Source organism: Dreissena polymorpha, chromosome 11, assembly GCF_020536995.1.
Source record: "Dreissena polymorpha isolate Duluth1 chromosome 11, UMN_Dpol_1.0, whole genome shotgun sequence".
NCBI classification, from domain to species: Eukaryota; Metazoa; Mollusca; class Bivalvia; order Myida; family Dreissenidae; genus Dreissena; species Dreissena polymorpha.
In genome coordinates, this window is record NC_068365.1 from 43664941 (window position 1) to 43691473 (window position 26533).

A 26533-nucleotide genomic window follows, 5' to 3' on the forward strand; every position below is an offset into this window, starting at 1 on the left:
CCATCTATCCATGTTTCAAGTTTGACAAAATATTAAGAACTCTTAAAGTTATCGCAGGATCCAGAAGAGTGACTGACTTAAGAGCAATTTGTTTCAAATTCGGTCACACGAGGTCAAACGCTATTTCAATAGGTCAAATACTAGTATATGTCAACAGGTCAAATAAAGAACCTGTGAGTACTACAAAAGTTAAATATAATGCACAACTGATGATTTCTTAGCCAAGTTAGAAACTGGTTCGTGTGGAATGAGCACAATGGTCGCAAATGGGTTTGGCAGGATTCCTTGTTCGGGAATTTTGAAACCTTGGAAACAGTCTTAACATTACAACTTTAGCAAAATCAGCATGATTCTTGTTCAGAACATTTGTTCTTTTGATATCTCCTACGATTTAGATAGCCCTTCCATTCTGTTAGCATCCTGGGCCAGCCAGTTTTCCCTATTCATGAACTCTCTTAAAGTCGCACATTTGGCAATAATAAAACTAGATCAAAACTTATGTTCTTATGATGGTACCGGTCTGTTGACAAACATACCTCCTGACGGATGACAATGTTCCTTATACAATCAAATCTTTTTAACATTTATTTTTCAAAGGTGTTTAGTGTATCAAATTTGTGTAGAATGCAAAAGTTATTAAATGTGTACACTACATAAAAAGTTTAAAATGGATATTCAAGTATATACAAGACAACAACATGCAATCCGTTTACCCATTAATATATATTACCGTTATTATAATAATACGAATGCATATTTGTACATAAGACAATTCCAACAAGGCAGCCCAATAGGCAGCTTTATCCCCACCCAAGATCATTTTGACCTTGAACTGGCATTGTTCCATGACTTACAAACATCTTTTGAAATCCATTTTTCATAAACATTATTCAAAGGGTATAGAAGAAGACAGCAAAAGCAAACAACATGAATGCTGCACTGTTGACCTTTAAGTGTGACCTTGACATTGAGTTGGTACTGTATTATGCCTTCTGTATAGAGTTTCTATAAAAATAGCCTTGAAGGGAAGTTTCATGAAAACAAATAAAGAAGATATGGAGTTGACACTGATCTGAATATTCTTTCCAGTTATTTCTCTTAACAGAGTTCAAAAATGGTCCTTGTGAACTGAAATAAAATTTCTGCCAGAAGTGTGTGTGTGGGAGAGGGGTGGACCACCAAGCAAAATTGTAACTAATAAAGGCACAGCAACCAAATGGCCGGGCATTTTGTTGCTGTAATTGTCAGTGTTTTACTTTGTAAATAATCAAAAGTTTAACAGTTCTTTAAATACTTTCATAAACCCTAAGATTTAAAACGCAAAGTTAAAAGATGTAAATTAATACAAATAGCGTAACCTTATGTGTACGCCTGAAAAATGTGTCTATGTAAAAACACACCTGTTTAATCAAAATGTGTGAAATTGCCCATGTTGCATAAACAACCAAACATTTATTGCAAAAAAAAACACAGCAAATGTCGTTCCAGTATACAAAGCCAAATTTTTGCATTATATAATGCATTCACTACCGAACATGTTTTTGTTTCTACGCACAGTATTAAAGGGACCGTTTCACACTTTGGTACACTGACAAAATAAAATAAAAATTGTTTCAGATTTGCAAATTTTCGTTGAAGTTATGATATTTGTAAAGCCTTTCTAGATGAAACACTTAATTTTAAGGAGCATATAACGCGTAAATGCAGAACAGCCATGCTTAATTATTTTAAAATCAAAAGCATTCGAAAATATTTAACAAGTGAAGCCACAGAGATTCTTGTCTAATCATTAGTTGTTTCACATCTAGATTACTGTAACGTCTTATTGTATGGAGCCGCCCAGTGTGATCTTAATAAAATGCAGAGAATTCAAAGTATGTGTGCAAAGCTAGTTCTAAATCGGAAAAAAAAACAAAGTTCCAGTCAAGCATTGTTCGATCTCCATTGGTTACCGGTAATAACCCGAATAGAGTTCAAATTATTGACCTTTATGTACATTGTTCCCGCGGAAACGCGCCAGCTTATCTTACGGAACTATTAACGCTTCAATTTCCGAAGCGGAACCTGAGATCTGCCGACAATAACGTGATGAGCTACACAATCCCTATAAACAAAAGACAAACATTCAGCGATAGGGCTTTCCGGACTGCTGGCCAAAGAATCTGGAACACTATTCCATTAGCGATCAGGCAGTCAGAGACATTGGATTTGTTTAAAAGAAACCTGAAGACATTTTATTTTAGGAAGTTTGACACACTGTTTTAATTTGTATAAACTTTTTAATGTGCTCATTTAATGTGTGTTTTAAACCCCACAATCAATGCACTCATTCATTAATTCATTATTTATTAATCTACTTATTTATTTTTTTACTTAATTTAAGTAGTGTTTTGTTTTATCTATTTAGTTTGGTTATTTTAAAGTGTTTATCAGATTTTAGTTACTGCCTATACTTATATGGTGTCAGCTTTTTACCTCGTAACTTTTATGAATTTTATGTTATATTTACATGTACAACGCCATTGAATATGCACGCATAAAAATAGGCGTTTAATCAAATAAATAAGTTTCAAGTTTATTTGTAAGGAAACAGTCAGGGGCGTTCCTGGGGCTATTTCAACTATACGCACGATCGAGCAATGAAGCTGCGAGTAGGGGTAGGTGCGGGAGGGGGTCTACTTCTCCTGCTGGGGTGGGGGGATGTCTCCCCCTTTGAACATTTTGGAAAATTCATTCCAGATGGTGCAACGTTATTCATCTATTTCGTGCTTGAAAAAGACCAAAAAAGGAAATATGTCATTAAACATTGTCAACAGCAAATATACTTTTGACCATAAAAAGTATAAAGTCAAGATAATTATATTTTCTACTTACTAAAAATAAATAAAATAAACTAGGAAATGGTTATATTAGGAGAAAAAAAGTAAAGTGAAAGGTTCTAGTGGGGATCGAACCACTGCCCTTCGGTTCAATAATGTGACAAAATGACGACATGCTAACCGATTGTGCTACAGGGGAAAGTACTTCATAATGGCATTGATTTTTATTATAAATACTAAATAGTGGAAAACTATTTTGAATAAATATACCTACACTAATTTGAATGAATTTGCTTGTTTACATAGTTTTAACCCTAAACCCCCTTGGCCCTAACATTTTATTTCATTTTTCAAATTTTACAAGTTTTCATTTTTTTAAGTTTGAAACTGAATTATACGCACGGGCGTACTGCCGTATGCCTAAGAACGCCCCTGACAGTAATACTGAACATTTACCATGCTCCCAAAATTCTATTTTAGGCATCTTTTCTGGTTTATAACCATGAAAATTATTAAGCGTTGCAGCACGAAACCATTGAATAATTTGGAGATTTCTATTGTTGTCGTTATACTTTGTGACACTACGAGGTTTGCTGACCTAAAGTATTAAATACATGACTCATTGTATGAGCACGACGGATGGCCAAGTGGTCTAAGCATTAGACTTTTACTACAGGGGTCAGTCGTTCCATCCCAGTTGATGGTTACTTTTTTTTCTTTCTTTAACTTTTTTTTTTTTTTTATTGGAGCTTTTTAGATCCAATGTTCACATTTTATCAATATCATCATATGCCAAAATTTGTGAAAAGGTCCCTTTAAAGAATGAACTAGAGCTCTTCACAAATGTATGATTTGCAGCAAAATATTGGATTTTATTTATTATCCATAAGAATAAACAGATAGGCGATCGTTCAAACACAAACATTTGTGTCATAATATTTACCACTATAACATTATTTGGAATAAATCTTTCTTTGATGTGTGGGTCAATTGACCAAGATTTGTGAAGATGATACTGAAACTTGATGAATTAAGAGCAGACATTTTTTAGAATTTAATGTCCATCACTCAGAATTGAATATGGCCATCTACCTGATTATCAGGCATTGAGATATAATGCACATAAACATTATTACCTAGTTTCATAATAATCTGATGTCAACATTTTGAAATAGAGAGAAGGAAAAATTGTCCTGCATGCAAACAGCCCACTGATTATGTCCACAAACAAGTCTCCCGTTTTATAAAGACAATAACAGCTAACATCTTAACAATTATAAAAAGTTCATCATAAATTCTGTAGCATAGAGAACAATTCATATAGAAAATATAGGCGCGAAGTCAGAGGTCATAGCACAGTCTGTTGTGATCATTTTATGGTCAGATATTTGATGAGATGTTGAATGTCCATCACGCACGCTCAAACATTCTGGCATCCAGCAACGAGCTTACATGAAGACATGCCTGCAACATACATGAAAACTTGTTCAATTTAATCAAAGTTTCGTTTAAAATGAAATATGAAGGAGAACAGAGGCGGAGGTATAAGATATAATTGAATGTTCAATGATAATGTGAAATATCTCAAAATTGTATTTTTCAATTATAATTATGAAATATTTGTTTAACAAATCAATAGGGAAGATTCATTTACTAAGCAGGACATAAATTCTAACTATCCTTTTACCTCAGTAATTCTAACAATCCCTTTACCTCAGCAATGGAAACTATCCATTTACCTCAGTAATTCTAACAATCCCTTTACCTCAGAAATGAAAACTATCCATTTACCTCAGTAATTCTAACAATCCCTTTACCTCAGCAATGGAAACTATCCATTTACCTCAGTAATTCTAACTATCCATAAACCTCAGCATTTCTAAACACCCTTTACCTCAGTAATTCAAAAAATCCCTTATCCCTACACCTTAGCAATTCTAAATGTCTATTTACCTCAGCAATTCTAAATGTCTATTTACCTCAGCTATTCTAAATTTTCATTTACCTCAGCAATTCTAAACGTCCATTTACCTCAGCAATTCTTTCCTCAGCAATTGTTAATGTCCATTTACCTCAGCAATTCTATATTTCAATTTATCTCAGCAATTCTAACTATCCATTTACCTCAGCAATTCTAAATATCCCTTTACCTCAGAAATTCTTAAAATCCCTTTACCTCGGGAAGGCAAACTAAAACAAGATTAAGTTAGAAAATGTCTTTGTTTTTGGTGAGTTGGCATTTTATAAATGAAGGGGAGATATTTCATTAGTTGTTGTGAACATTGTTTTAAAGCTCTATAGTTTACATGTCATGTGATGAGATATGAATTCTCACACCTTACATTTTATTATATTGTATTTATAAATTGAAAGATAAATTACTAAAAGAGACATAAAGTACGATTTTTTTCTATTGATATATTCTTATTTTTATTTGTTAATGTATTTCACTGCTTATAATAAACTAAATAGTTTAATAAGTTCAAAATGAAATAATTTCACATATTTTCCAGGTCACATACTATATCTTGGGGTTGCTGGAAGTTTGTCAGAATGGCATCCTCGTCCTCCATCTCAACATGAAACTTGTTGATAACGTTCCCTGAAATAGAAGCGCTAGTTTTGAAAGCAATACATAGCACATACTACAGTCAATGATAACAATTGCTCTTGTTTTGTGTTCAACTGTGTTATTCAGCTTCAAAAATGATCTGAAGATTAAAAAGTAATCTACAACAAATGTTAAAAGAATATCAATATAAGACAAATCAGAATTCTTGAAGCCAAGATTATAAATGACATAATTGTAGGGATTCTTTTTCATAACCTATATGATATTAAAAGAAATGATACATTTCCAGAAAAAAATATCATAAACAAGCAATAATTTATTTTTAAATTTGACAGTGCTTTTCCATTAAAATCATTAAAATGTTTGTTAAATGTACTAATAGGATGCACATATACATATACACACTGCAAACGTAACAAAATGAGGGGAAACATTTTTTGATTGCAATATCATTCACATGGCTATACAGTCACTAACATTTAGAAATACCCACCACAATAATTGTTTCTGCCAACAGAATATTAAAGTACCTTGTGTTTGTTGTTGGTTGTGAAGCTCTATCATTTGGTTATCATTCACCTTGGTTACTATTGCAACCTGTAAGACATGGATGCAGCACATAAAGAAACTCTGTCTAAATCAACATACAGGAACTATAGAATACATTAATAAAACTCAAAGTTACATAAAGGGATCTGTAGTTTTTGTGATAAGCATACAACACGCATGCATAATGAGGGTAATATCCGACTTGGACTGAACGAGGATTTTTTCTTTAATTTAAATATTGGCCTCATTTTTACCTCGCATAACACAGTATTAAACAGTGCCGGAATACTGAGTATCATTGGGACAATTTGTCTAGTCAGGTTTCCCATGAAAATTGGGCGATAAATGTGATCTTTTTAAGAATTTATACGATTCAAGTATTGACAACGGATGACTGACAAAAGGCATGAAAGCTAACCATGAGCTGACAGAGCAAAACAATAATTTAAAGAAGCTGTTTCATTCTATGAAACATTATACAATAAAAATGTCAAACAAATAAATACAATATAAAAGCTTATTTAGGTAATATTAATATACCAAAATGGAATTAAGTTCAATCTGACTCAATAGAAGGGCTGCTTAATATTGAAGAAGTATCCATAACACTTAAAACTAGAAATGGCGTGGCAGAGGCCAATGCGTATCCCCACGCCACATGTTTGACCCAGGGGGCGCCCCAGGGTTGATAATGGGACCATGCATAGTTAAGATTGACCGTATTGTCATAAGATATGTTCAGTATCAATTTGAAGTAAGTCGGTGTAGAAATGAAGAATTTATAGTAAAAGGCAATTTCGGGTGGGCGTGGTCTATGTGGGTGAGGGCGCCCCAGGGTTGGTAATGGGGCCATGCATAATTAAGATTGAACGTATTGTCATAAGAGATGTTCAGTATCAATTTGAAGTAATTCAGTGTAGAAATGAAGAAGTTATAGTAAAAGGCAATTTTGGGTGGGCGTGGTCTATGTGGGTGGGGGTGCCCCTGGATTGGTAATGGGGCCATACATAGTTGAGATTGACCCTATTGTCATAAGAGATGTTCAGTATCAATTTGAAGTAAATCGGTGAAGAAATTGTAGAAGTTATAGTAAAAGGCAATTTTGGGTGGGTGTGGGCGGGGCGCCTCAGGGTTGGTAATGGGGCCATGCATAGTTGAGATTGACTGCATTGTCATAAGAGATTTACAGTACCAATTTGAAGTGAATGGGTGTAGAAATGAAGAAGTTAATGTAAAATAACATAAAACAAGAGTGTCAAACTGTCACAAGATACACCCGTTTTAAGGCTTTGGACAACTTGATAACTTTACCATGACCCATATTTGAACTTGACCTACACATCATCTAGACACAACTTCTGACCAAAGTTGATGAAGATCTGATGAAAACTACTTCAATTAGAGAGCGGACACCATGTTTAATGCTTGAAATGCACTAAGTGACCCTGCGACCTAGTTATTGACCCGACATGACCCATATTCAAACTTGACCTAATTATTGTCTAGATACAACTTCTGACCAAGTTTGGTGAAGATCGGATAAAAACTGTTTTAATAAGAGAGTGGAAACTGCTGTGGACGCCGCCCGCCCGCCATCAAGGTTAAACTGTAATACGTCACGTTTTTTTTAAACGGGCGTACAAAAATGAGTGAAAATCTCTGACCTGGCCCCACCCCAATCCACATAACTTTTGACCAAGGCGTAAGATCAAAATTCAAAATAGTGCAGGGTCACACATATGCTCATAGCTACCATGTGAGTAAGTTTAAAGGTTCTAGTGCTTATAGTGTAGGAGGAGATAGTGGCAAGGACGGACAGACAGACGGACAGCGGAGATAACCACAATATCCCCACGCTTTTCAAAAAGCGTGGGGATAAATATGAAACATGATAAAAGTCCAGGTTCTGTTGAATTCACTGCTGAATTCTTTGAGGTATTGTGGAATAAGTTAGGCCACTTCATAGTGAAAAGTCTCAATTAGGCTTTTGTTAAAAATCTTTGCTCATAAAACAAAAACATGGCATGATAACTTGTATTCCCCTCAAAAAAACAAGCCCAGTGCTCCAGATAAGGGTCGTATTTTCGTAATTACGAATTATTTTCAAGTCCGTTACGTATTTATTTTAAAATCTTGTCGTACCATTAAGAATTACAAAATCAAGTTACGAATATTATTTTTACATCGGTTCGTATCGATTTTTATTGAGTTCTTTTTGCGTATTAAAGATCTTTGCGGTGCTTATATAGAATGGTTATCGGGTTTGTTTAACAAAGCGCATTTTTTCCAATAAAAGCGGCGTATTCAGGTCATAATACACTAAATAGTTTCCCTATATAATTCAATGTAAAAGCGACAACTTTGAGCGAAAATAAATGCAACATTTTGCACATAGAGACCCCCATAACCATACCTTTTCTTAAAGGCCATTCTAAGCGGAATCGATTTATGCAATAAAAAGGATATGTCATGTACAATGCAAGAAAGAACTTGACACAAATCAAAATCGACTGTTTTTGCAACTTTTTTTTTCGGCCGTTTCTTAGTGGAATGTAACCTTTTCTAGTGCAATGGTTTACTATAGTCTTCACGTGTATCATATTTCAGGGATTCAGTAGTGAACACCTATTCATTCCCTGCCATTATCTCCGCAAGATAACACCCGAATAATGGTAAAACGTGTAAAACATGCCTTCCTGTCAACTATGATATTTTTTTAGAGAGTACAGCCCTTCATGAAGCGATCATTTAGTGTATTGTAACCTATTAGACAACGTTTACTGTTAACATCGCGAAAAATAAGCACTTCTCGATACGTATAAACCTATTTTCTATGTGCATGCCAATTTTCAGACCGATCTTTCACGTAGAAATGCTTGAAAATGCATTTTATTATAACGCCTGATAAGCCATGTGGCTTTCGCGTTCGGAGCTTTGATTTATAACGGGCGTTCAGGCGTAAAACGATTACCCTAAGTAATTACAATCGGTCAAAATACTGGAATATTGTTACAAGCTATGTAGAAAAAGAAGTAAACAACTATTAAAACGTGTTCATGAGCTCTTTCAGCACAAATTGTTGCGATTTGAGATGCTCAAGACGAGTTTTTGTACGTTTTTTTTCTTATTTTCCTCTGAAAACGTATTTTCTTCTTAAAAACTCACGATGCTCCTTAAATTCGTGAAACAAACGCATTTATTCCATGAAATTCGCCAAAACGCGTCATATCCCACTAAAAGAATGATGATTTTCTGTAAATACAGCTCCTTTGAGACTTGACCTGGTTTTGCGTTTAGGTCATAATACACTAAATAGTTTCCCTATATAATTCAATGTAAAAGCGACAACTTTGAGCGAAAATAAATGCAACATTTTGCACATAGAGACCCCCATAACCATACCTTTTCTTAAAGGCCATTCTAAGCGGAATCGATTTATGCAATAAAAAATATATGTCATGTACAATGCAAGAAAGAACTTGACACAAATCAAAATCGACTGTTTTTGCAACTTTTTTTTTCGGCCGTTTCTTAGTGGAATGTAACCTTTTCTAGTGCAATGGTTTACTATAGTCTTCACGTGTATCATATTTCAGGGATTCAGTAGTGAACACCTATTCATTCCCTACCATTATCTCCGCAAGATAACACCCGAATAATGGTAAAACGTGTAAAACATGCCTTCCTGTCAACTATGATATTTTTTTAGAGAGTACAGCCCTTCATGAAGCAATCATTTAGTGTATTGTAACCTATAAGACAACGTTTACTGTTAACATCGCGAAAAATAAGCACTTCTCAATACGTATAAACCTATTTTCTATGTGCATGCCAATTTTCAGACCGATCTTTCACGTAGAAATGCTTGAAAATGCATTTTATTATAACGCCTGATAAGCCATGTGGCTTTCGCGTTCGGAGCTTTGATTTATAACGGGCGTTCAGGCGTAAAACGATTACCCTAAGTAATTACAATCGGTCAAAATACTGGAATGTTGTTACAAGCTATGTAGAAAAAGAAGTAAACAACTATTAAAACGTGTTCATGAGCTCTTTCAGCACAAATTGTTGCGATTTGAGATGCTCAAGACGAGTTTTTGTACGTTTTTTTTTCTTATTTTCCTCTGAAAACGTATTTTCTTCTTAAAAACTCACGATGCTCCTTAAATTCGTGAAACAAACGCATTAATTCCGTGAAATTCGCCAAAACGCGTCATATCCCACTAAAAGAATGATGATTTTTTGTAAATACAGCTCCTTTGAGACTTGACCTGGTTTTGCGTTTAGGTCATAATACACTAAATAGTTTCCCTATATAATTCAATGTAAAAGCGACAACTTTGAGCGAAAATAAATGCAACATTTTGCACATAGAGACCCCCATAACCATACCTTTTCTTAAAGGCCATTCTAAGCGGAATCGATTTATGCAATAAAAAGGATATGTCATGTACAATGCAAGAAAGAACTTGACATAAATCAAAATCGACTGTTTTTGCAACTTTTTTTTTCGGCCGTTTCTTAGTGGAATGTAACCTTTTCTAGTGCAATGGTTTACTATAGTCTTCACGTGTATCATATTTCAGGGATTCAGTAGTGAACACCTATTCATTCCCTACCATTATCTCCGCAAGATAACACCCGAATAATGGTAAAACGTGTAAAACATGCCTTCCTGTCAACTATGATATTTTTTTAGAGAGTACAGCCCTTCATGAAGCGATCATTTAGTGTATTGTAACCTATAAGACAACGTTTACTGTTAACATCGCGAAAAATAAGCACTTCTCGATACGTATAAACCTATTTTCTATGTGCATGCCAATTTTCAGACCGATCTTTCACGTAGAAATGCTTGAAAATGCATTTTATTATAACGCCTGATAAGCCATGTGGCTTTCGCGTTCGGAGCTTTAATTTATAACGGGCGTTCAGGCGTAAAACGATTACCCTAAGTAATTACAATCGGTCAAAATACTGGAATATTGTTACAAGCTATGTAGAAAAAGAAGTAAACAACTATTAAAACGTGTTCATGAGCTCGTTCAGCACAAATTGTTGCGATTTGAGATGCTCAAGACGAGTTTTTGTACGTTTTTTTTCTTATTTTCCACTGAAAACGTATTTTCTTCTTAAAAACTCACGATGCTCCTTAAATTCGTGAAACAAACGCATTTATTCCGTGAAATTCGCCAAAACGCGTCATATCCCACTAAAAGAATGATGATTTTCTGTAAATACAGCTCCTTTGAGACTTGACCTGGTTTTGCGTTTAGGTCATAATACACTAAATAGTTTCCCTATATAATTCAATGTAAAAGCGACAACTTTGAGCGAAAATAAATGCAACATTTTGCACATAGAGACCCCCATAACCATACCTTTTCTTAAAGGCCATTCTAAGCGGAATCGATTTATGCAATAAAAATGATATGTCATGTACAATGCAAGAAAGAACTTGACACAAATCAAAATCGACTGTTTTTGCAACTTTTTTTTTTCGGCCGTTTCTTAGTGGAATGTAACCTTTTCTAGTGCAATGGTTTACTATAGTCTTCACGTGTATCATATTTCAGGGATTCAGTAGTGAACACCTATTCATTCCCTACCATTATCTCCGCAAGATAACACCCGAATAATGGTAAAACGTGTAAAACATGCCATCCTGTCAACTATGATATTTTTTTAGAGAGTACAGCCCTTCATGAAGCGATCATTTAGTGTATTGTAACCTTCAGTCTATCTGTCAAAAAACAATGGCGGCGCCCAGAGAGCGTCCTTAAAAACTGCAAAGCGTCCAAAACCACGCTTTTAACATATTGTACGCAAAGTGAGCCGAAGTTAAATGTTTAGAAATACATTATAGAAAAGATCTTATACGATGTTGTATGTTCAGTTGCCGACACAGTCGGAAAAGCTTAACAAAAACGCGACACGACGGGTCCCAACTTAAACACACACAAAAAAAAACATTGAACGAGTGGAAGGGACAAGTCCCGTGGCTAATCGTTGAAAAGATTGAAGGGGAGACCCGTTTTAAATGTGAAATATGTAAAAATGCATCTAAGGCATGAAATCTAAACACAGTTTGGTCATATGAAGGTATTGAAAAATTAAAATTGTATAATACTGAAAAGACACTGTTGAACTCGTATAAATTAAGTTGCTAGTATGTTTATTTAGATTTTTTTGCATGAAAATAACCATTATTATTTATTTTTAGGTCATTTAGAAAAAATAAGAATTATTTTCCAAAACTTAGTAGTAACGTTAAGAATACAATTTCAGAGTTAAGATTTCTTTTTGAAAATCTGGTAGTAATTTAAGAATTTCACAAAACCTTATCTGGAGCTCTGAAGCCCAAAGAGGTTATCTGAAAAACTTACAACCATTTTAATTTCCAAACAGGCTTCATTAAAGATCGATTTATGGGTGAAAACAGTAGATTTCTTCACGATATCTTAACATATGCTGAATATATTAATTTACCTGGATTACTTATGACAAACGATTTTAAAAAATCATTTGATACTTAGTCTTTACAGTTTATAGAAACAATTTTTTTTTCGGACTAATGTTTCAAAAATGGATATCTATGTTCTCAAATGATTCCATGGCTTCCATACAAAAAATGGATTCTTGTAACATACTTTCTGCATAGAGGGGATGTTGTCAAGGAGCCCCAATAAGCGCTAACATTTTTATTAATTGTGAAGAAATTCTTGCCATTTAATAAGAATACACAAAGAGGGATAACTATAAATGACATAGAATATAAAATATCCCAGTATGCTGATGATACATCTTTAGTTCTTTACAGATCGAAATCATCTCTTAATTGTACTTTGATATGCTTCATGAATTTTTAAGATACTCTGAACTTACCTCTTAACATTCCATGAAAACACTTAAGTTATTTAATTTGGAAAGGCTATACGAAATATAGTTCCAGATCAATAAAAACTAAATACAATCTGACATGGGGAGCAACTAACTTTAAAGTTCTTGGGATAATGTTTAATAATATTTAAGACAACATGGTAATGAAAAAAATTGAAAACAAAATCCAAAATATTACAAGTTCAATAACTCATTGGAATCACAGAAATATTACTCCTCTTGAAAAGATATCAAAATAAATGTTTCTACCTTTACTTACTCATTTATTTGTATCACTACCAGCATCAACAATAGACACCATGAAAACAATAGTACTTTTATGGCTTCATGTATTAAATGTATGCCAAGAAAATATAAATAAAATTTTTTTTTTGATGTTTTGAAAAACTAAAGTGAAAAGCTGCCAATAATAAATTGTGATGATACTCTGGATATGCCTCTATTTAATAATTATAATTTTAAATTAACAATAGCTATATCTATATTAAATGTGTATATGAAAGAGGTATTTTTTGTCAGAGAAAATATGGTAGAAATATGCTAACATGTTAAAACATATGTAAATTTCCTACTGTACAAGGATTTATTGAAGACCTGCAAAATTTTGACAAAAAAAAATCAAGGACCTATATTACCAACTTAAATTACAGAATTAGTAACATGTCCACAAGAAGACAAACATATGCAAAATGTAACTTGTATTTTGTAATATTGCCTGGAAAAAAGAACATGCACTTGTATTCAATCTTACTGAGGAAATATACATCAGATGGCTCTTGTGCAGACAGTCCACAGAATATTGGAAATAAATCCCTTATATTCAAAATGCAAATAATCTATGTACATTTTGTAACATTGAATTTGAAAATACAATGCATTTGTTTTGGTACTGTCAATTTACCCAAGAAATTCTTAAATTTGTTGCTGAGATTTTTTATAGAAGTAAACCAAAAATGTGCAGCTCCATGAGATACACATGCATGCCAAATATCAAGTTGCTATTTGAAGCGACATGAAGTTATGAGCATTTTTCGAAACCTAAACGCAAAACCTAAACATAAAACCTAAACGCAAAGTTTGATGGAAAGACGGACGGTCCGATCACTATATGCCCTCCTTCGGGGGCATAAACATCCATTCAAAGTATGGACTTGTAAATAGTTTGAAGCACGCTTTTGAAATAAACAAAAATACAACAAGGGCTGTTTGTAAAGCATGCATGCCCCCCATATGGGCTGTCAGTTGTAGTGGCAGCCATTGTGTGAAAACGTTTTTTGTCACTGTGACCTTGACCTTTGACCTTGTGACCTGAAAATCAATAGGGGTCATCTGCCAGTCATAATCAATGTACCTATCAAGTTTCATGATCCTAGGCATAAGCTTTCTTGAGTTATCATCTGGAGACCATTTTACTGTGTCGAGTCACCGTGACCTTGACCTTTGACCTAGTGACCTGAAAATCAAAAGGGGTCATCTGCGAGTCATGATCAATGTACCTATGAAGTTTCATGATCCTAGGCGTAAGCTTTCTTGAATTATCATCCGTAAACCTTTTTACTGTGTCAAGTCACCATGACCTTTACCTTTGACCTAGTGACCTGAAAATTGATAGGGGTCATCTGCGAGTCATGATCAATGTATCTATGAAGTTTCATGATCCTAGGCATAAGCGTTCTTGAGTTATCATCCAGAAACCATTTTACTCTTTCGAGTCACCGTGACCTTGACCTTTGACCTAGTGACCTGAAAATCAATAGGAGTCATCTGCGAGTCATGATCAATGTACCTATGAAGTTTCATGATCCTAGGCGTAAGCGTTCTTGAGTTATCATCCAGAAACCATTTTTCTGGTTCGAGTCACCATGACCTTGACTTTTGACCTAGTGACCTGATAATCTATAGGTGTCATCTGAGAGTCATGATCAAATTACCTATGAAGTTTCATCATCCTAGGCGTATGTGTTCTTGAGTTATCATAAAGAACCCATTTTACTGGTTCGAGTCACTGTGATCTTGACCTTTGACCTAGTGACCTGAAAATCAATAGGGGTCATCTGCGAGTCATGATCCATGTACCTTTGAAGTTTCATGATTCTAGGCGTAAGCGTTCTTGAGTTATCATCCGGAAACCATTTTTCTGTGTCAAGTCACCGTGACCTTGACGTTTGACCTAGTGACCTGAAAATCAATAGGGGTCATCTGCAGGTCATGATCAATGAACCTATGAAGTTTCATGATCCTGGGCGTTAGCTTTCTTGAGTTATCATCCGGAAACCATTTTACTGGTTCTAGTCACAGTGACCTTGACCTTTGACCTAGTGACCTGAAAATCAATAAGGGTCATCTGCAATCATGATCAATGTACCTATGAAGTTTCATGATCCTAGGCGTAAGTGTTCTTGAGTTATCATCCGGAAACCATTCGGTGGACAGACCAACGGACCGACCGACATGTGCAAAGCAATATACCACCTCTTCTTCGAAGGGGGGCATAATTAAATCAGATGAAGAATAAGAAATCTGGTACCTTGTTAAAATATTTACTAACATCTCAATCTGGTCCCTTGTTAAAATATTTACTAACATCTCATATACTGACATTACTAACAATAACATAGAATACAAATAATGTTTATCACATAAGTTTTTTGTAAACACTGTGTATACATTTTTTTATATCATGCAATTCAGCACTTACTACTTATATATGAAATACTTTGTTTATGAAATTCTTAATATTATATAAAAAAAGTTGTATGTATGTAAATGTCTATGTATGTATGTAATTTTCAACGTATGTATGTTATATTCTACAGAAAAAAAAAAAGTTTGCACTGGAAAAAACAAAACAAAAACATCAGCTGCAAAGAAAATACTTACCTTGAAACCTACATAAGCATATACAGTCAATTAAAAAGTCTGACTGGATACGCATATGCATGTAATATATATATATCAGTATGGAGAATGCTCAGCAACATTGGGATCAAGGGAGGTGACAGGAAGAGGGCTGTAGGCAGACTTGGACAAGCTGCAGAAAAAGCATCCAACTGGCTGTGGATGATGCGAGAGGAGAAGAGCTGGACGCTAAACCACTGACCCGTAGTGTTTGGCCAACACTATGGATCCATCGCCCGGAGAGTGTCCTGGGATTAAAGGATAGAAACACTTGATGATAGGCAGTTCCCAGCTGATGAGTCAGTGGTTTGTGCAGTAGTATCTGTATTCTACACATCATATATCTGGGCAACCAGTGACTTCCAGGAAAGACTGGATGACGACTGAGAATAGAACAGTGACACTGGAGAGACAGATGACACCAGGAACAGACTGGACCCGGGGCATGACGGGGTAGCATCCCAGATTGCAGTCTTCGTGAGAAGACACCCACTATCAAGCTACAGACTCCGATACAGAAGAATACCCCCAGAGTCTCCCGAGAGGGGGGGAGGATGAGAGACTCCATCAGACGGATTCAACGACAACGACATGGCTAGTCCAATCGACATTGACCGGAACAAAGGCAGAGGTGAAGTGTAGATGTGGAAAGGTGTGCAAGAACCTTAGAGGCTTGCGTATTCATCAAGGGAGAACGGCATGCGGGAGCACGGCAAGGCAGCGGCAACGCTCAGATTTTACATCTGGTGAGACGTTGGAGGATCCTAGTCAGGACTCAACCCACAGTACTGGGGACCTCTACGCAGCTGAGAAGCCACACACCAATTCAGCAGATCCTGATATTGTCTCGCAAGTCAGCGACATCTTCGAAGAAGATTACCCTCTTCTAGAGCTTTTAGGTACTCCAGAAGATCTGAGGCCAAACACAGACACACAGCACAACACCCGAAATACAGCTTCCAATACTAATGCCACAGCTCAGAAGGTTAGAATTACATGGCCCAAGACAAGTGACAGGAACCTGTGGAAACAGTTTGATGAAGACCTCAACACCATCCTGGAAACAACACTCCAAGGGCCAGCAGAGAAGAAACTGAAGTCTCTGACCAACCTTGTCCACTTTATCGGCAAAGAACGATTTGGTGAGGTGAAATGGAAACCCACCAGAACCCCTGCACAGCCAAATAGAAGACAACGACAGATCACAGAGATTAGGAAAGAGCTGAAGTCACTGAGGAAATCCTACCAAAAAGCAAATATAGAGGAAAGACCCGGACTTCAGCAGCTTAGAGATGAACTCAAACAGAAACTGACCGATCTTCGTAAGGCAGAACAGCTCCGAGACAAGCGGAAGAAGCTAAGCCAAGAGGCGAGCTGAGTTCATAGCATATCCATACTAGTTTTCCAAAGGACTCCTAGACAAAGAAAAATCTGGGAAGCTTGAAAGCAGTATGGAGGAGATACAACAGCATCTAAAGGACACACACTCCGATCCAGCAAGAGATAATCCAGGAAGCTGTCCAAGAATTGAACCAGTCCCAGAACCCACAATTCCACTAAACATAAAAGAACCCACAATGAAGGAAGTATCTGATGTAGTGAAGAAAGCAAGAAGCGGCTCCGCACCAGGACCAAACGGTATACCCTATAAAGTATACAAGATGTGCCCGATGCTACTACGAAGACTATGGACCCTACTTAAGGTGATATCGAGGAAAGGAAAAGTCCCAGATTGTTGGCAACAGGCAGAGGAAATATTTACTCCAAAGGAAAAGGGCTCCAAACATGTGACCAAATTCCGAACCATTTCACTGTTGAATGTGGAGGGGAAAATATTCTTTGCTGTCCTGGCAAGACGAATGACCACGTTCCTGACAACCAATCAGTACATTGACACATCATTACAGAAAGGGGGGGTTCCGGGCTTCTCTGGCTGCATTGAACACTCCAGTGCCATCAGTCAGATCATCCGTGAAGCAAAGGTGAACGCCAATGACCTCACAGTCGTCTGGTTAGACCTCGCCAACGCCTATGGCTCCATACCACACAAGCTTATTGAAGAAGCAATGAAGCACTATCATATCCCAGAGCATATACAGGGGATCATAAATGGCTACTTTGATGGCATACAGCTTCGATTCTCAATCGGTGACCAGACAACGCCATGGCAGAGGTTAGAGAAGGGGATAGTAACTGGCTGCACCATCTCAGTGGTACTATTCGTGATGGGCATGAACTTGATCATCAATGCCGCGAAGAGGGAAACCAGAGGACCAAAAACAGCGTCAGGTATACACCTCCCATCCAGCAGGGGGTTCATGGATGACCTGACCATCACTACCACCACACATGTACAGGCCCGCTGGGTACTAACAGCCCTACAGGACACGGTCACATGGGCATGAATGAAGTTCAAACCCAAGAAGTCAAGGAGCCTGATCATAAAGAAGGGAAAGGTCACCAAAAGATTCACTCTACAGGTGCAAGGGGAAGACATTCCATCCATTATTGACAGTCCAGTCAAGTGCCTCGGCAAGTGGTACTAGGCCAGACTGAAGGACACTAACAACATCACTAGAGTCAAAAACCAGCTCCAAGATTGCCTGAAGCTTATAGACCAGACAGGACTCCCGGGCAAGTTTAAGGCATGGCTCTACCAACATGGGTTACTTCCTAGGCTTATGTGGCCCCTTATGCTGTACGAGATAGCTACAACCACTGTAGAAGGATTCGAGAGAGTGATCAACCGGCATCTCCGGAGATGGCTTGGTGCCCCTCCTAGTTTCACCAGCATTGGACTGTATGGCAGAACCAACCAACTTCAACTCCCAATGACCTCACTAGTTGAAGAGTTCAAGGTTGCCAAAGGAAGACTGGTGGTAACCCTCAAAGAATCATCAGATGACATGATATGGAAGGCAGGCATCGAGACACGCACAGGGCGAAAGTGGTCAGCAAGCCAGGCAGTTGCCCAGGCAGAAAGCAGGCTACGACACAAAGACATCGTAGGCACCACAGCTATAGGAAGACAAGGCCTGGGCAGTTCAAAACCACAACGCTGAAGCACTGCCGGTAAGAAAGAAAGAAGCCAAATGGTCCAGTATGAGATCAGGCTTTCAGAAGAGGAAGACAGGCGCGCCAGAGCAGTCGGGATGGGAGGGCAGTTCGCATGGACACAATGGCAGACCACAGAAAGACACCTGACATGGGTAGACATTTGGCACTACGAACCACTACGACTCAAATTCCTACTGAGATCCGTATATGATCTGCTGCCATCTCCAGTCAATCTACACAGATGGGGGTTAGTGGAAGACCCAAAGTGTCAGCTGTGCGACAAACCAGGAACCATGCAGCACACCCTCTCATCTTGCCAGACAGCGCTAACACAAGGCCGCTACAGATGGAGGCACGACACAGTCCTCAAGGAGCTAGCAGACATACTAGAGCGGGAGAGAAGGAAGACAAGACCTACCAACAAGAAGGCAGTACCAACAATCAAATTCGTCAAAGAAGGACAAACTGCCAAGAAGGCAAGAACCGCAGCAACATCTATCCTTGATGAATCAGAGCGTTGGGAGATGAAGGTCAACCTAGGAAAACAGCTGGTATTCCCAGACATAGTCCATACCACACAGAGACCAGACATAGTTATATGGTCTCCCAAGGACAAGAAACCGGTGATGATAGAACTCACTGTAGCCTTGGAGACTAGGTGTGATGAGGCCTACGAGCGGGAATTGGGAAAGTACACTGAGCTACAAGAACAGTGTAAAAGTCGTGGTTGGAGTGCCTGGCTGTTCCCCGTTGAAATAGGGTGCAGAGGATTTCCAGGCCAATCAGTATGGAGAATGCTCAGCAACATTGGGATCAAGGGAGGTGACAGGAAGAGGGCTGTAGGCAGACTTGGACAAGCTGCAGAAAAAGCATCCAACTGGCTGTGGATGATGCGAGAGGAGAAGAGCTGGACGCTAAACCACTGACCCGTAGTGTTTGGCCAACACTACGGATCCACTGCCCGGAGAGCGTCCTGGGATTAAAGGATAGAAACACCTGATGATAGGCAGTTCCCAGCTGATGAGTCAGTGGTTTGTGCAGTAGTATCTGTATTCTACACATATAATATATATATATATATATATATATATATATATATATATATATATATATATATATATATATATGTTATACAGAGAAAATTAGTTTAAATAAATTGAAAATATTGAAGTTTACCTTAAAGTCGGACACTTCTGGGGTGCAGCTAGCCGATATCTCCAGGATCTAGGGAAATGTGGAAACACAAATGAAATGGCAGAAACTATCAACAAAAAAACGCAACAGGTTTGTACAGTACTAATGTATATGTATGTTAAAATATTGCATTTATTGCCCTCTTGCAAATTACATAGAAAAAAGGAATTCACAAAATTTTCATTCAAATCTAACACAAAATTCAAACGAATGACAAACCTTAATATTCTCTTAGACACCTTATCTTACCAGAAATTTTATAAATGTACCTTGATTATTTTGTGGGTTGCTTGGCGTGCAACTGTCTTATAGTTAGTTTTTAAAGTTATTCATTAGTAAAATTGTATAAAACATATGTTGTATTAAAATGTCCATGTATAAAACACAAAATGATAAAAAACAAGACTATTGCCAAGCAATATATGTCCCCTACCGGCTCCACCATTGTCAGAATTTATTTTTTGTTGCCATAGCAACCAGAATTTTTGACCTAGGAACAAAATGAAATGATGTGCATAATGTCCATATTGCCATCTATACATGTTTCAAGTTTCATGAAAAAAAAAAGAACAACTTTTTAAGTTATCGCAGGATCCAGGAAAGTGTGACAGACAGACAGACTCACAAAGCGCAAACCATAAGTCCCCTCCGGTGAAACCAGTAGGGGACAAAAAATAATACCACTTTAATTTCTTAACCGAATGAAATAATAAATACCTTGTACACAATTTTATCCCCAACACTTGGAATTCCCACCAAAGGCGGAAGTTTGTAGAAGTTTGCAGCATTTGTATCGACGCCGACATCGGTGTTTACCAGACTCTGCGGATTATTATTGGACTTTACAGGCACTGGTGACCCACTTGGAACATGCATTTCTGATGCAAAGGGAGAAACCAGTGCATGCATGAATTCTTGCATAGCACTGTTGTTGTTTGCTTTTTTATCTGGGACTTTCCACACATTTTCTGGGGTACATAAACTTTGTGCAGTTCTAGTAGCAGGGAAATGGCAAGGAGATTCTGGTTCGACAGGATTTCCTTTTCTGTCATTCTGAGAAAAGAAATTACCAAAGAGAAAGTCAGTTACAATTGTTACTGTTACATGTAAATGATTTGTAAGGAAACATTGAAAAATAAAATTAATCATCATTCTTTTTTCTGACAAAGAATTGTTGAGTCTAATTTAAAGTGTTATTGCAGTCATGAATATTACCAATTGTTCAATAAATGTTCTGCTTTTACTGTCAAACTAAACGTCCACTTATTTGGTGTTTAAGCCAAGTTGTTGGCCTTGACTTTTTGAGAACAAGACAAGACAATGGGAACCAGCAATTCCTTATACCAGATGTATAAACATTGAATTAGATACAAGAATTGTCAATGATTGCTTACTTTGAAAATGGTTGACTTGTTGTAGGCGTTATCATTCAACTGCTGTTCTTTACTCAACTCATTATTAGGGGGCCTCGCTGCTCGTTGTCGTGTAAACAGGGCGGCACCATTACCCAGTGTGACTTGTGTCAGCTTGACAGGCTCTGCAGGTGTGCTGGTCTCTGACAAGTTGGAAGCCCTGCCCCACTGGGTGGCAGGAATTTTCTGACCAGGTATGGAGACGCTGGCTTCAACGTGACCATTGGTGTATTCTGTTTGGTCAGTGAGCATGGCATTGTGAGTGTTATGATTGTTTGAATTATACATTGTGTCAGAAGATTCAATTTTAATTGCAGTGAACGTGTTATTTTGCATGTCATCTTCCCATGAGATGTCAACCAACTGATGACCATCAACACTGTGGTCAGACTGTTGAGGTTTACTAAGGAAATTGTACTGCTCCAAGCTGCCTTCTTCAACATCCGACCCTGAATCAAATTTTCGGTGCAAATTAGGTTGAGCTTGATATGTTTTCAGATTTCTGTAACCAGCTCTATAATATTTTGGAGGTTCCAACTTGTCAGGTAACCTGCCAAAAAATGTGTCACCTTCTTGAACCATATTCAAAGAATTGTTATTTGTTAAGTTTGATAAGTTATCAACCACTTGAACAGATTTCTTGTTTTTTCTTTTACGCTTTCTGATTCTTCTCCTTTTATGAATTTCAGCTGTATGACAAGTATCATTTGTCTCTTCTGCACTGTCAACACTATTTTGTTTGGATTCTTCCTTATCGCCATGACTCGCACTGTCAACACTGTTTTGTTTGGAATCTACCTTATCGACATGACTTGCATTTAATGCTTGATTACCAACTGTTAAGTCTGTACCATTCTTCAACATACTGCTGTTTTTGTGTATGGACATCAAGCCAACTTTGCCAAGATTATCAGTATCATCACATGATCCGGATGCTTTGTTATGTTTACTCTTTTTCTTCTTTTTATGCCTTTCAATATTATCTGTAGTTTCTTGTATACCAGCTTTACGCAGATCAGCATCTTTCTTTGCTTTCTTTATTAGGAGGTCTTCATTTTGTTCTGCAATGAGTATAAAATAACTATAACTATTTCTAACTTCTTGTGTAGTCATGTAAGTACTATAAATACCTCCAAAATTAAGAGTAAACCACAACAATAAAATCATTCAACTGTTTTACCTTACACAGAAATAACCAATACATTTCTATTATTTTTTCTATAATTGTCTACCCAGAAGCTATATAATTTTGTCAAAGATCACAATTTTCCAAACAATTCAACATTGTATTGGATTGTAAATGTAATAATTTGATGTTTATAGTGTTTTTCTAGGCATTTTGGGAAAAGGAGTCTGGTCAAATTTTGATTTTTTTAATCGAAAAGTGGCAAATTTGGGAATTATTTATAAAAAAAAAGGACCAAATTGGGATTTTTTTTATCAACAAATATTGACACAATTCATATAAATAACAGTTATATATTTTGTAGGATGTTTAAAAAATTAAGTTGAGCTGTAGAGTCTAATAATCATAAGTCATAAGAGACTTCTTTCTAACAAAAATTTTTTTTGTGGGAAATTGGGATTTTTTTTATATTTTCGGTTTGGGATCAGGTCCGTTTGCTTTGGGATTGGGTCCGTTTTACGGCCTTTATTATATAGCAGAACAAGAGATGTGTTTGTCAGAAACACTTTGCCCCCTATTGGGCCGCTTTGAAATAAAATGTCAATATATCATTTGGCAGGTTTAGAAATTATCTACCTTTTAAAGCTTATTAATTCCCTGGGATTGTATTTTTTGACTTTTGACTTTGAAGGATGACCTTGACCTTTTACCACTCAAAATGTGCAGCTCAATGAGATACACATGCATGCCAAATATCAAGTTGCTATATTCAATATTCAATAAGTGACCCTGTGACCTAGTTTTTGACCCGGCATGACCCATATTCGAACTTGACCTAGATATTGTCCTGATACAACTTCTGACTAAGTTTGGTAAAGATCGGATGAAAACTATTTGAATTAGAGAGCGGACACGAACAGTGTGAGCGACTGACAGACAGACTGACGGACAGTGCGAAAACTATATACCCCTTTTCTTCGAAAGGGGGCATAAAAACCCATGGACTTTAAAAAGGAAAAACACAAATCAAACATTGACCTGATTTTATGTCAATATCTTCTGCAGTATTTCTCACGGACTTCCTTTTCCTTGGATGCTTTTCTTTGCTCAAGCTGCTGCAACTTTCTCCTAACCTTTATAAAAATAAAAAAATAATAAAGATACAATTTAAGAAAACATCCTTATATAATACGTACAACGTATACTTTTATTTTACCATAAATTAACAGCATTTTTACTAATATACTTTTAAAATTCTTATTCCTTTTATTTACTGATTTTATTAAAACATTTCTGTATGATCGCATTTGAACTCTTAATTGTAATTACAATTTGCAACAAAATTCCTTTCTGCAAAATTATGAACTTGGTGATTACAGAGATCAATATAAATGAAAAACAATTTTATTCATTTTAATAATTTAGTAGAACAGATACAAAAGTTTATGGAAATAATCAGATATAAAACATTAACATTTTGAGAGGAATCATGTAAAGTGACATTATTTTCAAAGGTGGTTAAGATTGCTGGACAGTTAGATTATTTTTTAATGATGTGAATAGTGTTTGGTCTGATTTACATTTGAACTTTTGCTGATAGCCACGACCCCCAAATAAGAAAATATATTTAAACAAGAAACCGTCGGAGACAGGTGATGCTCCCGAAAGTTTTTTTTGTCACAATATTGCACTATATATTCAGATAAAAGGAAACGTCTTGAGGGCACAGTAGTTGGGGGACAAGAATTTTTTATATAAAATTTCAAAGGGCCATAACACTGTGAAAAATCATCCGACCAGAACCCGCTGATAATATGCACATCTCCTTTTAGGAGTGAAGCTTCCCATAAAGTTTCATTGAATTCCGGTCATTAGTTGCTGAGAAATAGCCCAGGCAAGAATTGCACTATATGTACAGTTAATGGAAAATTTCAAAGGGCCATAACTCTGTGAATAATCATCCGACCAGAACCCGCTGATAATATGCACATCTACTCTTGGTAGTGAAGCTTCCCATAAAGTTTCATTGAATTCCGGTCATTAGTTGCTGAGAAATAGCCCGGACAAGAATTGCACTATATGTACAGTTAATAGAAATTTTCAAAGGGCCATAACTCTGTGACAAATCATCCGACCAGAACCCCCTGATAATATGCACATCTCCTCTTAGTAGTGAAGCTTCCCATAAAGTTTCATTGAATTCCGGTCATAAGTTGCTGAGAAATAGCCCGGACAAGAATTGCACTATACATACGGTTAATGGAAAATTTCAAAGGGCCATAACTCTGTGAAAAGTCATCCGACCTGAACCCGCTGATAACTTGCACATCTCCTCTTGGTAGTGAAGCTTCCCATAAAGTTTCATTGAATTCCGGTCTTTAGTTGCTGAGAAATAGCCCGGACAAGAATTGCACTATATGTACAGTTAGTGGAAAATTTCAAAGGGCCATAACTCTGTGAAAAAATCATCCGACTAGAACCCGCTGATGATATGCACATCTCCTCTTGGTAGTGAAGCTTCCCATAAAGTTTCATTGAATTCCGGTCATTAGTTGCTGAGAAATAGCCCGGATAAAATTGTGCACGGACGGACACACAGACACATGGACGGACAGACGAAGCGGCGACTAAAAAAATCTCTGATAGTTGTGTAAATTCTCAAAGAAGACCCCCCCCCCCCTCCCCAAATAAAAAACAAAACTTCTTGTTTGTTTTCTATTAAAAATATTTTCTAAAAAGGAAGATGTGATATTAATATTACAAACATTGGAATAACAACAGCATTTCTGTCAGTTTTAAACTTACTATTCAATTAATTATTTTCTTAGCACGATATTTATATCCCACAAAACTGAAGTCTGTTTTTAACAATGAACACAATATTGCACTTCAACACATGTTTTTGAAGGGAAGTGCGCAACTTATAGCGAGGTCATAATATTATAGACCTAACATACAAATAACCAACACTTGCAATTATAATTGTATAAGTTTCAAGGTCTTTCACACGTTATAAGTCAAGTTTATTAGTTGATTAGTTTATTTAAGTCTCATCCACAATTCATCATAACAATATTACAATGATGCATAGAATGTATGAATGTGGCGATTCTGAGCAAATTATATCAATCTCAAGGTTGTAGGTGTATAGCAAGTGATATTCAAAGTATTGTTAACTATATTAATGCGGGAGGTTCAAACAAATTATGTTTATTTTAAAGACACTTAAATGATTAATTATTAATGTGTAAAATGCAACTTGTAATAGTTAATGATCAGGTGTCCTATGAAAATTGTGTTAGCAGAAAGAGAGTACCATGGTCCAGAAAAGAACGTATATAAAGATACTTTCGTTGTTTTTACAAGTTAAACTTTCAGAGCCATAAACAAGCCATAAACAAGCGTTGACAAGCCAACAAATTCAATCTAGGGGCTCAAGCATTGTCTATTGAAAAAAAAGCTCTTTATTCACTTGGCGTCTAAGAAGTCATTCTTGACAATATAGTTTATATTTAATTTGTTCTATAATTGATCTTAAATGCATAGGTGAAGATATATACATGCCGGACTATTATTTCATCCTCGTCTTTTAAAATCAGTGTTGGTTCGTCATGAGGCAGAATAAACTCGCCAATCCATAGTGTCATTTTTGTTTCTTTGTTTATGTCATTCCGAACTTTTAGATCATCGATAATATTTTCAATACACACATGCTTGTGTGTATCAATAAGCATCCAGGCATTGGTGTAACTTTTCGAATCGTATCGTAAACGAACTCGTATAAAATTGCTCATGAGGGCTGCCATCTTAGTTTTGCAAGTATCGCAAAACAATAAATTTTATAACAACGCTGAAAATAAATCAACATTGATGCTCACTCAATATTGAGGTTTAGTTAGCCTATATATATGCACACGTATGTATTTTTACTGGTGTTCGTTTAAGTAATGCAAAATTTGGCATAATATACATAGCAAATAATGCATTTGTGAACGTTATGTTCTTA

At 36.5% G+C, this 26533-nt stretch overlaps 1 protein-coding gene across 2 annotated transcripts; it reads right to left on the reverse strand.

Annotated features, from left to right (window-relative positions):
* Positions 1-3678: 3678 nt before the first annotated feature.
* LOC127850018 (uncharacterized) lies at positions 3679-26533 on the reverse strand. 2 transcript variants are annotated; one of them, XM_052382754.1, is made up of 8 exons: positions 26092-26533; positions 23566-23660; positions 21384-22462; positions 20707-21042; positions 19972-20019; positions 5922-5988; positions 5342-5421; positions 3679-4283 (listed from the first exon to the last, which is right to left on the reverse strand). In XM_052382754.1, exons 1-8 carry the CDS (start codon positions 26331-26333, stop codon positions 4230-4232), a joined length of 2001 nt encoding a protein of 666 aa, XP_052238714.1. In that variant the 5' UTR covers positions 26334-26533; the 3' UTR covers positions 3679-4229. The 2 variants fall into 2 exon arrangements, with proteins under 2 accessions (XP_052238714.1, XP_052238715.1); XM_052382755.1 differs by having other exon boundaries at positions 26088-26533.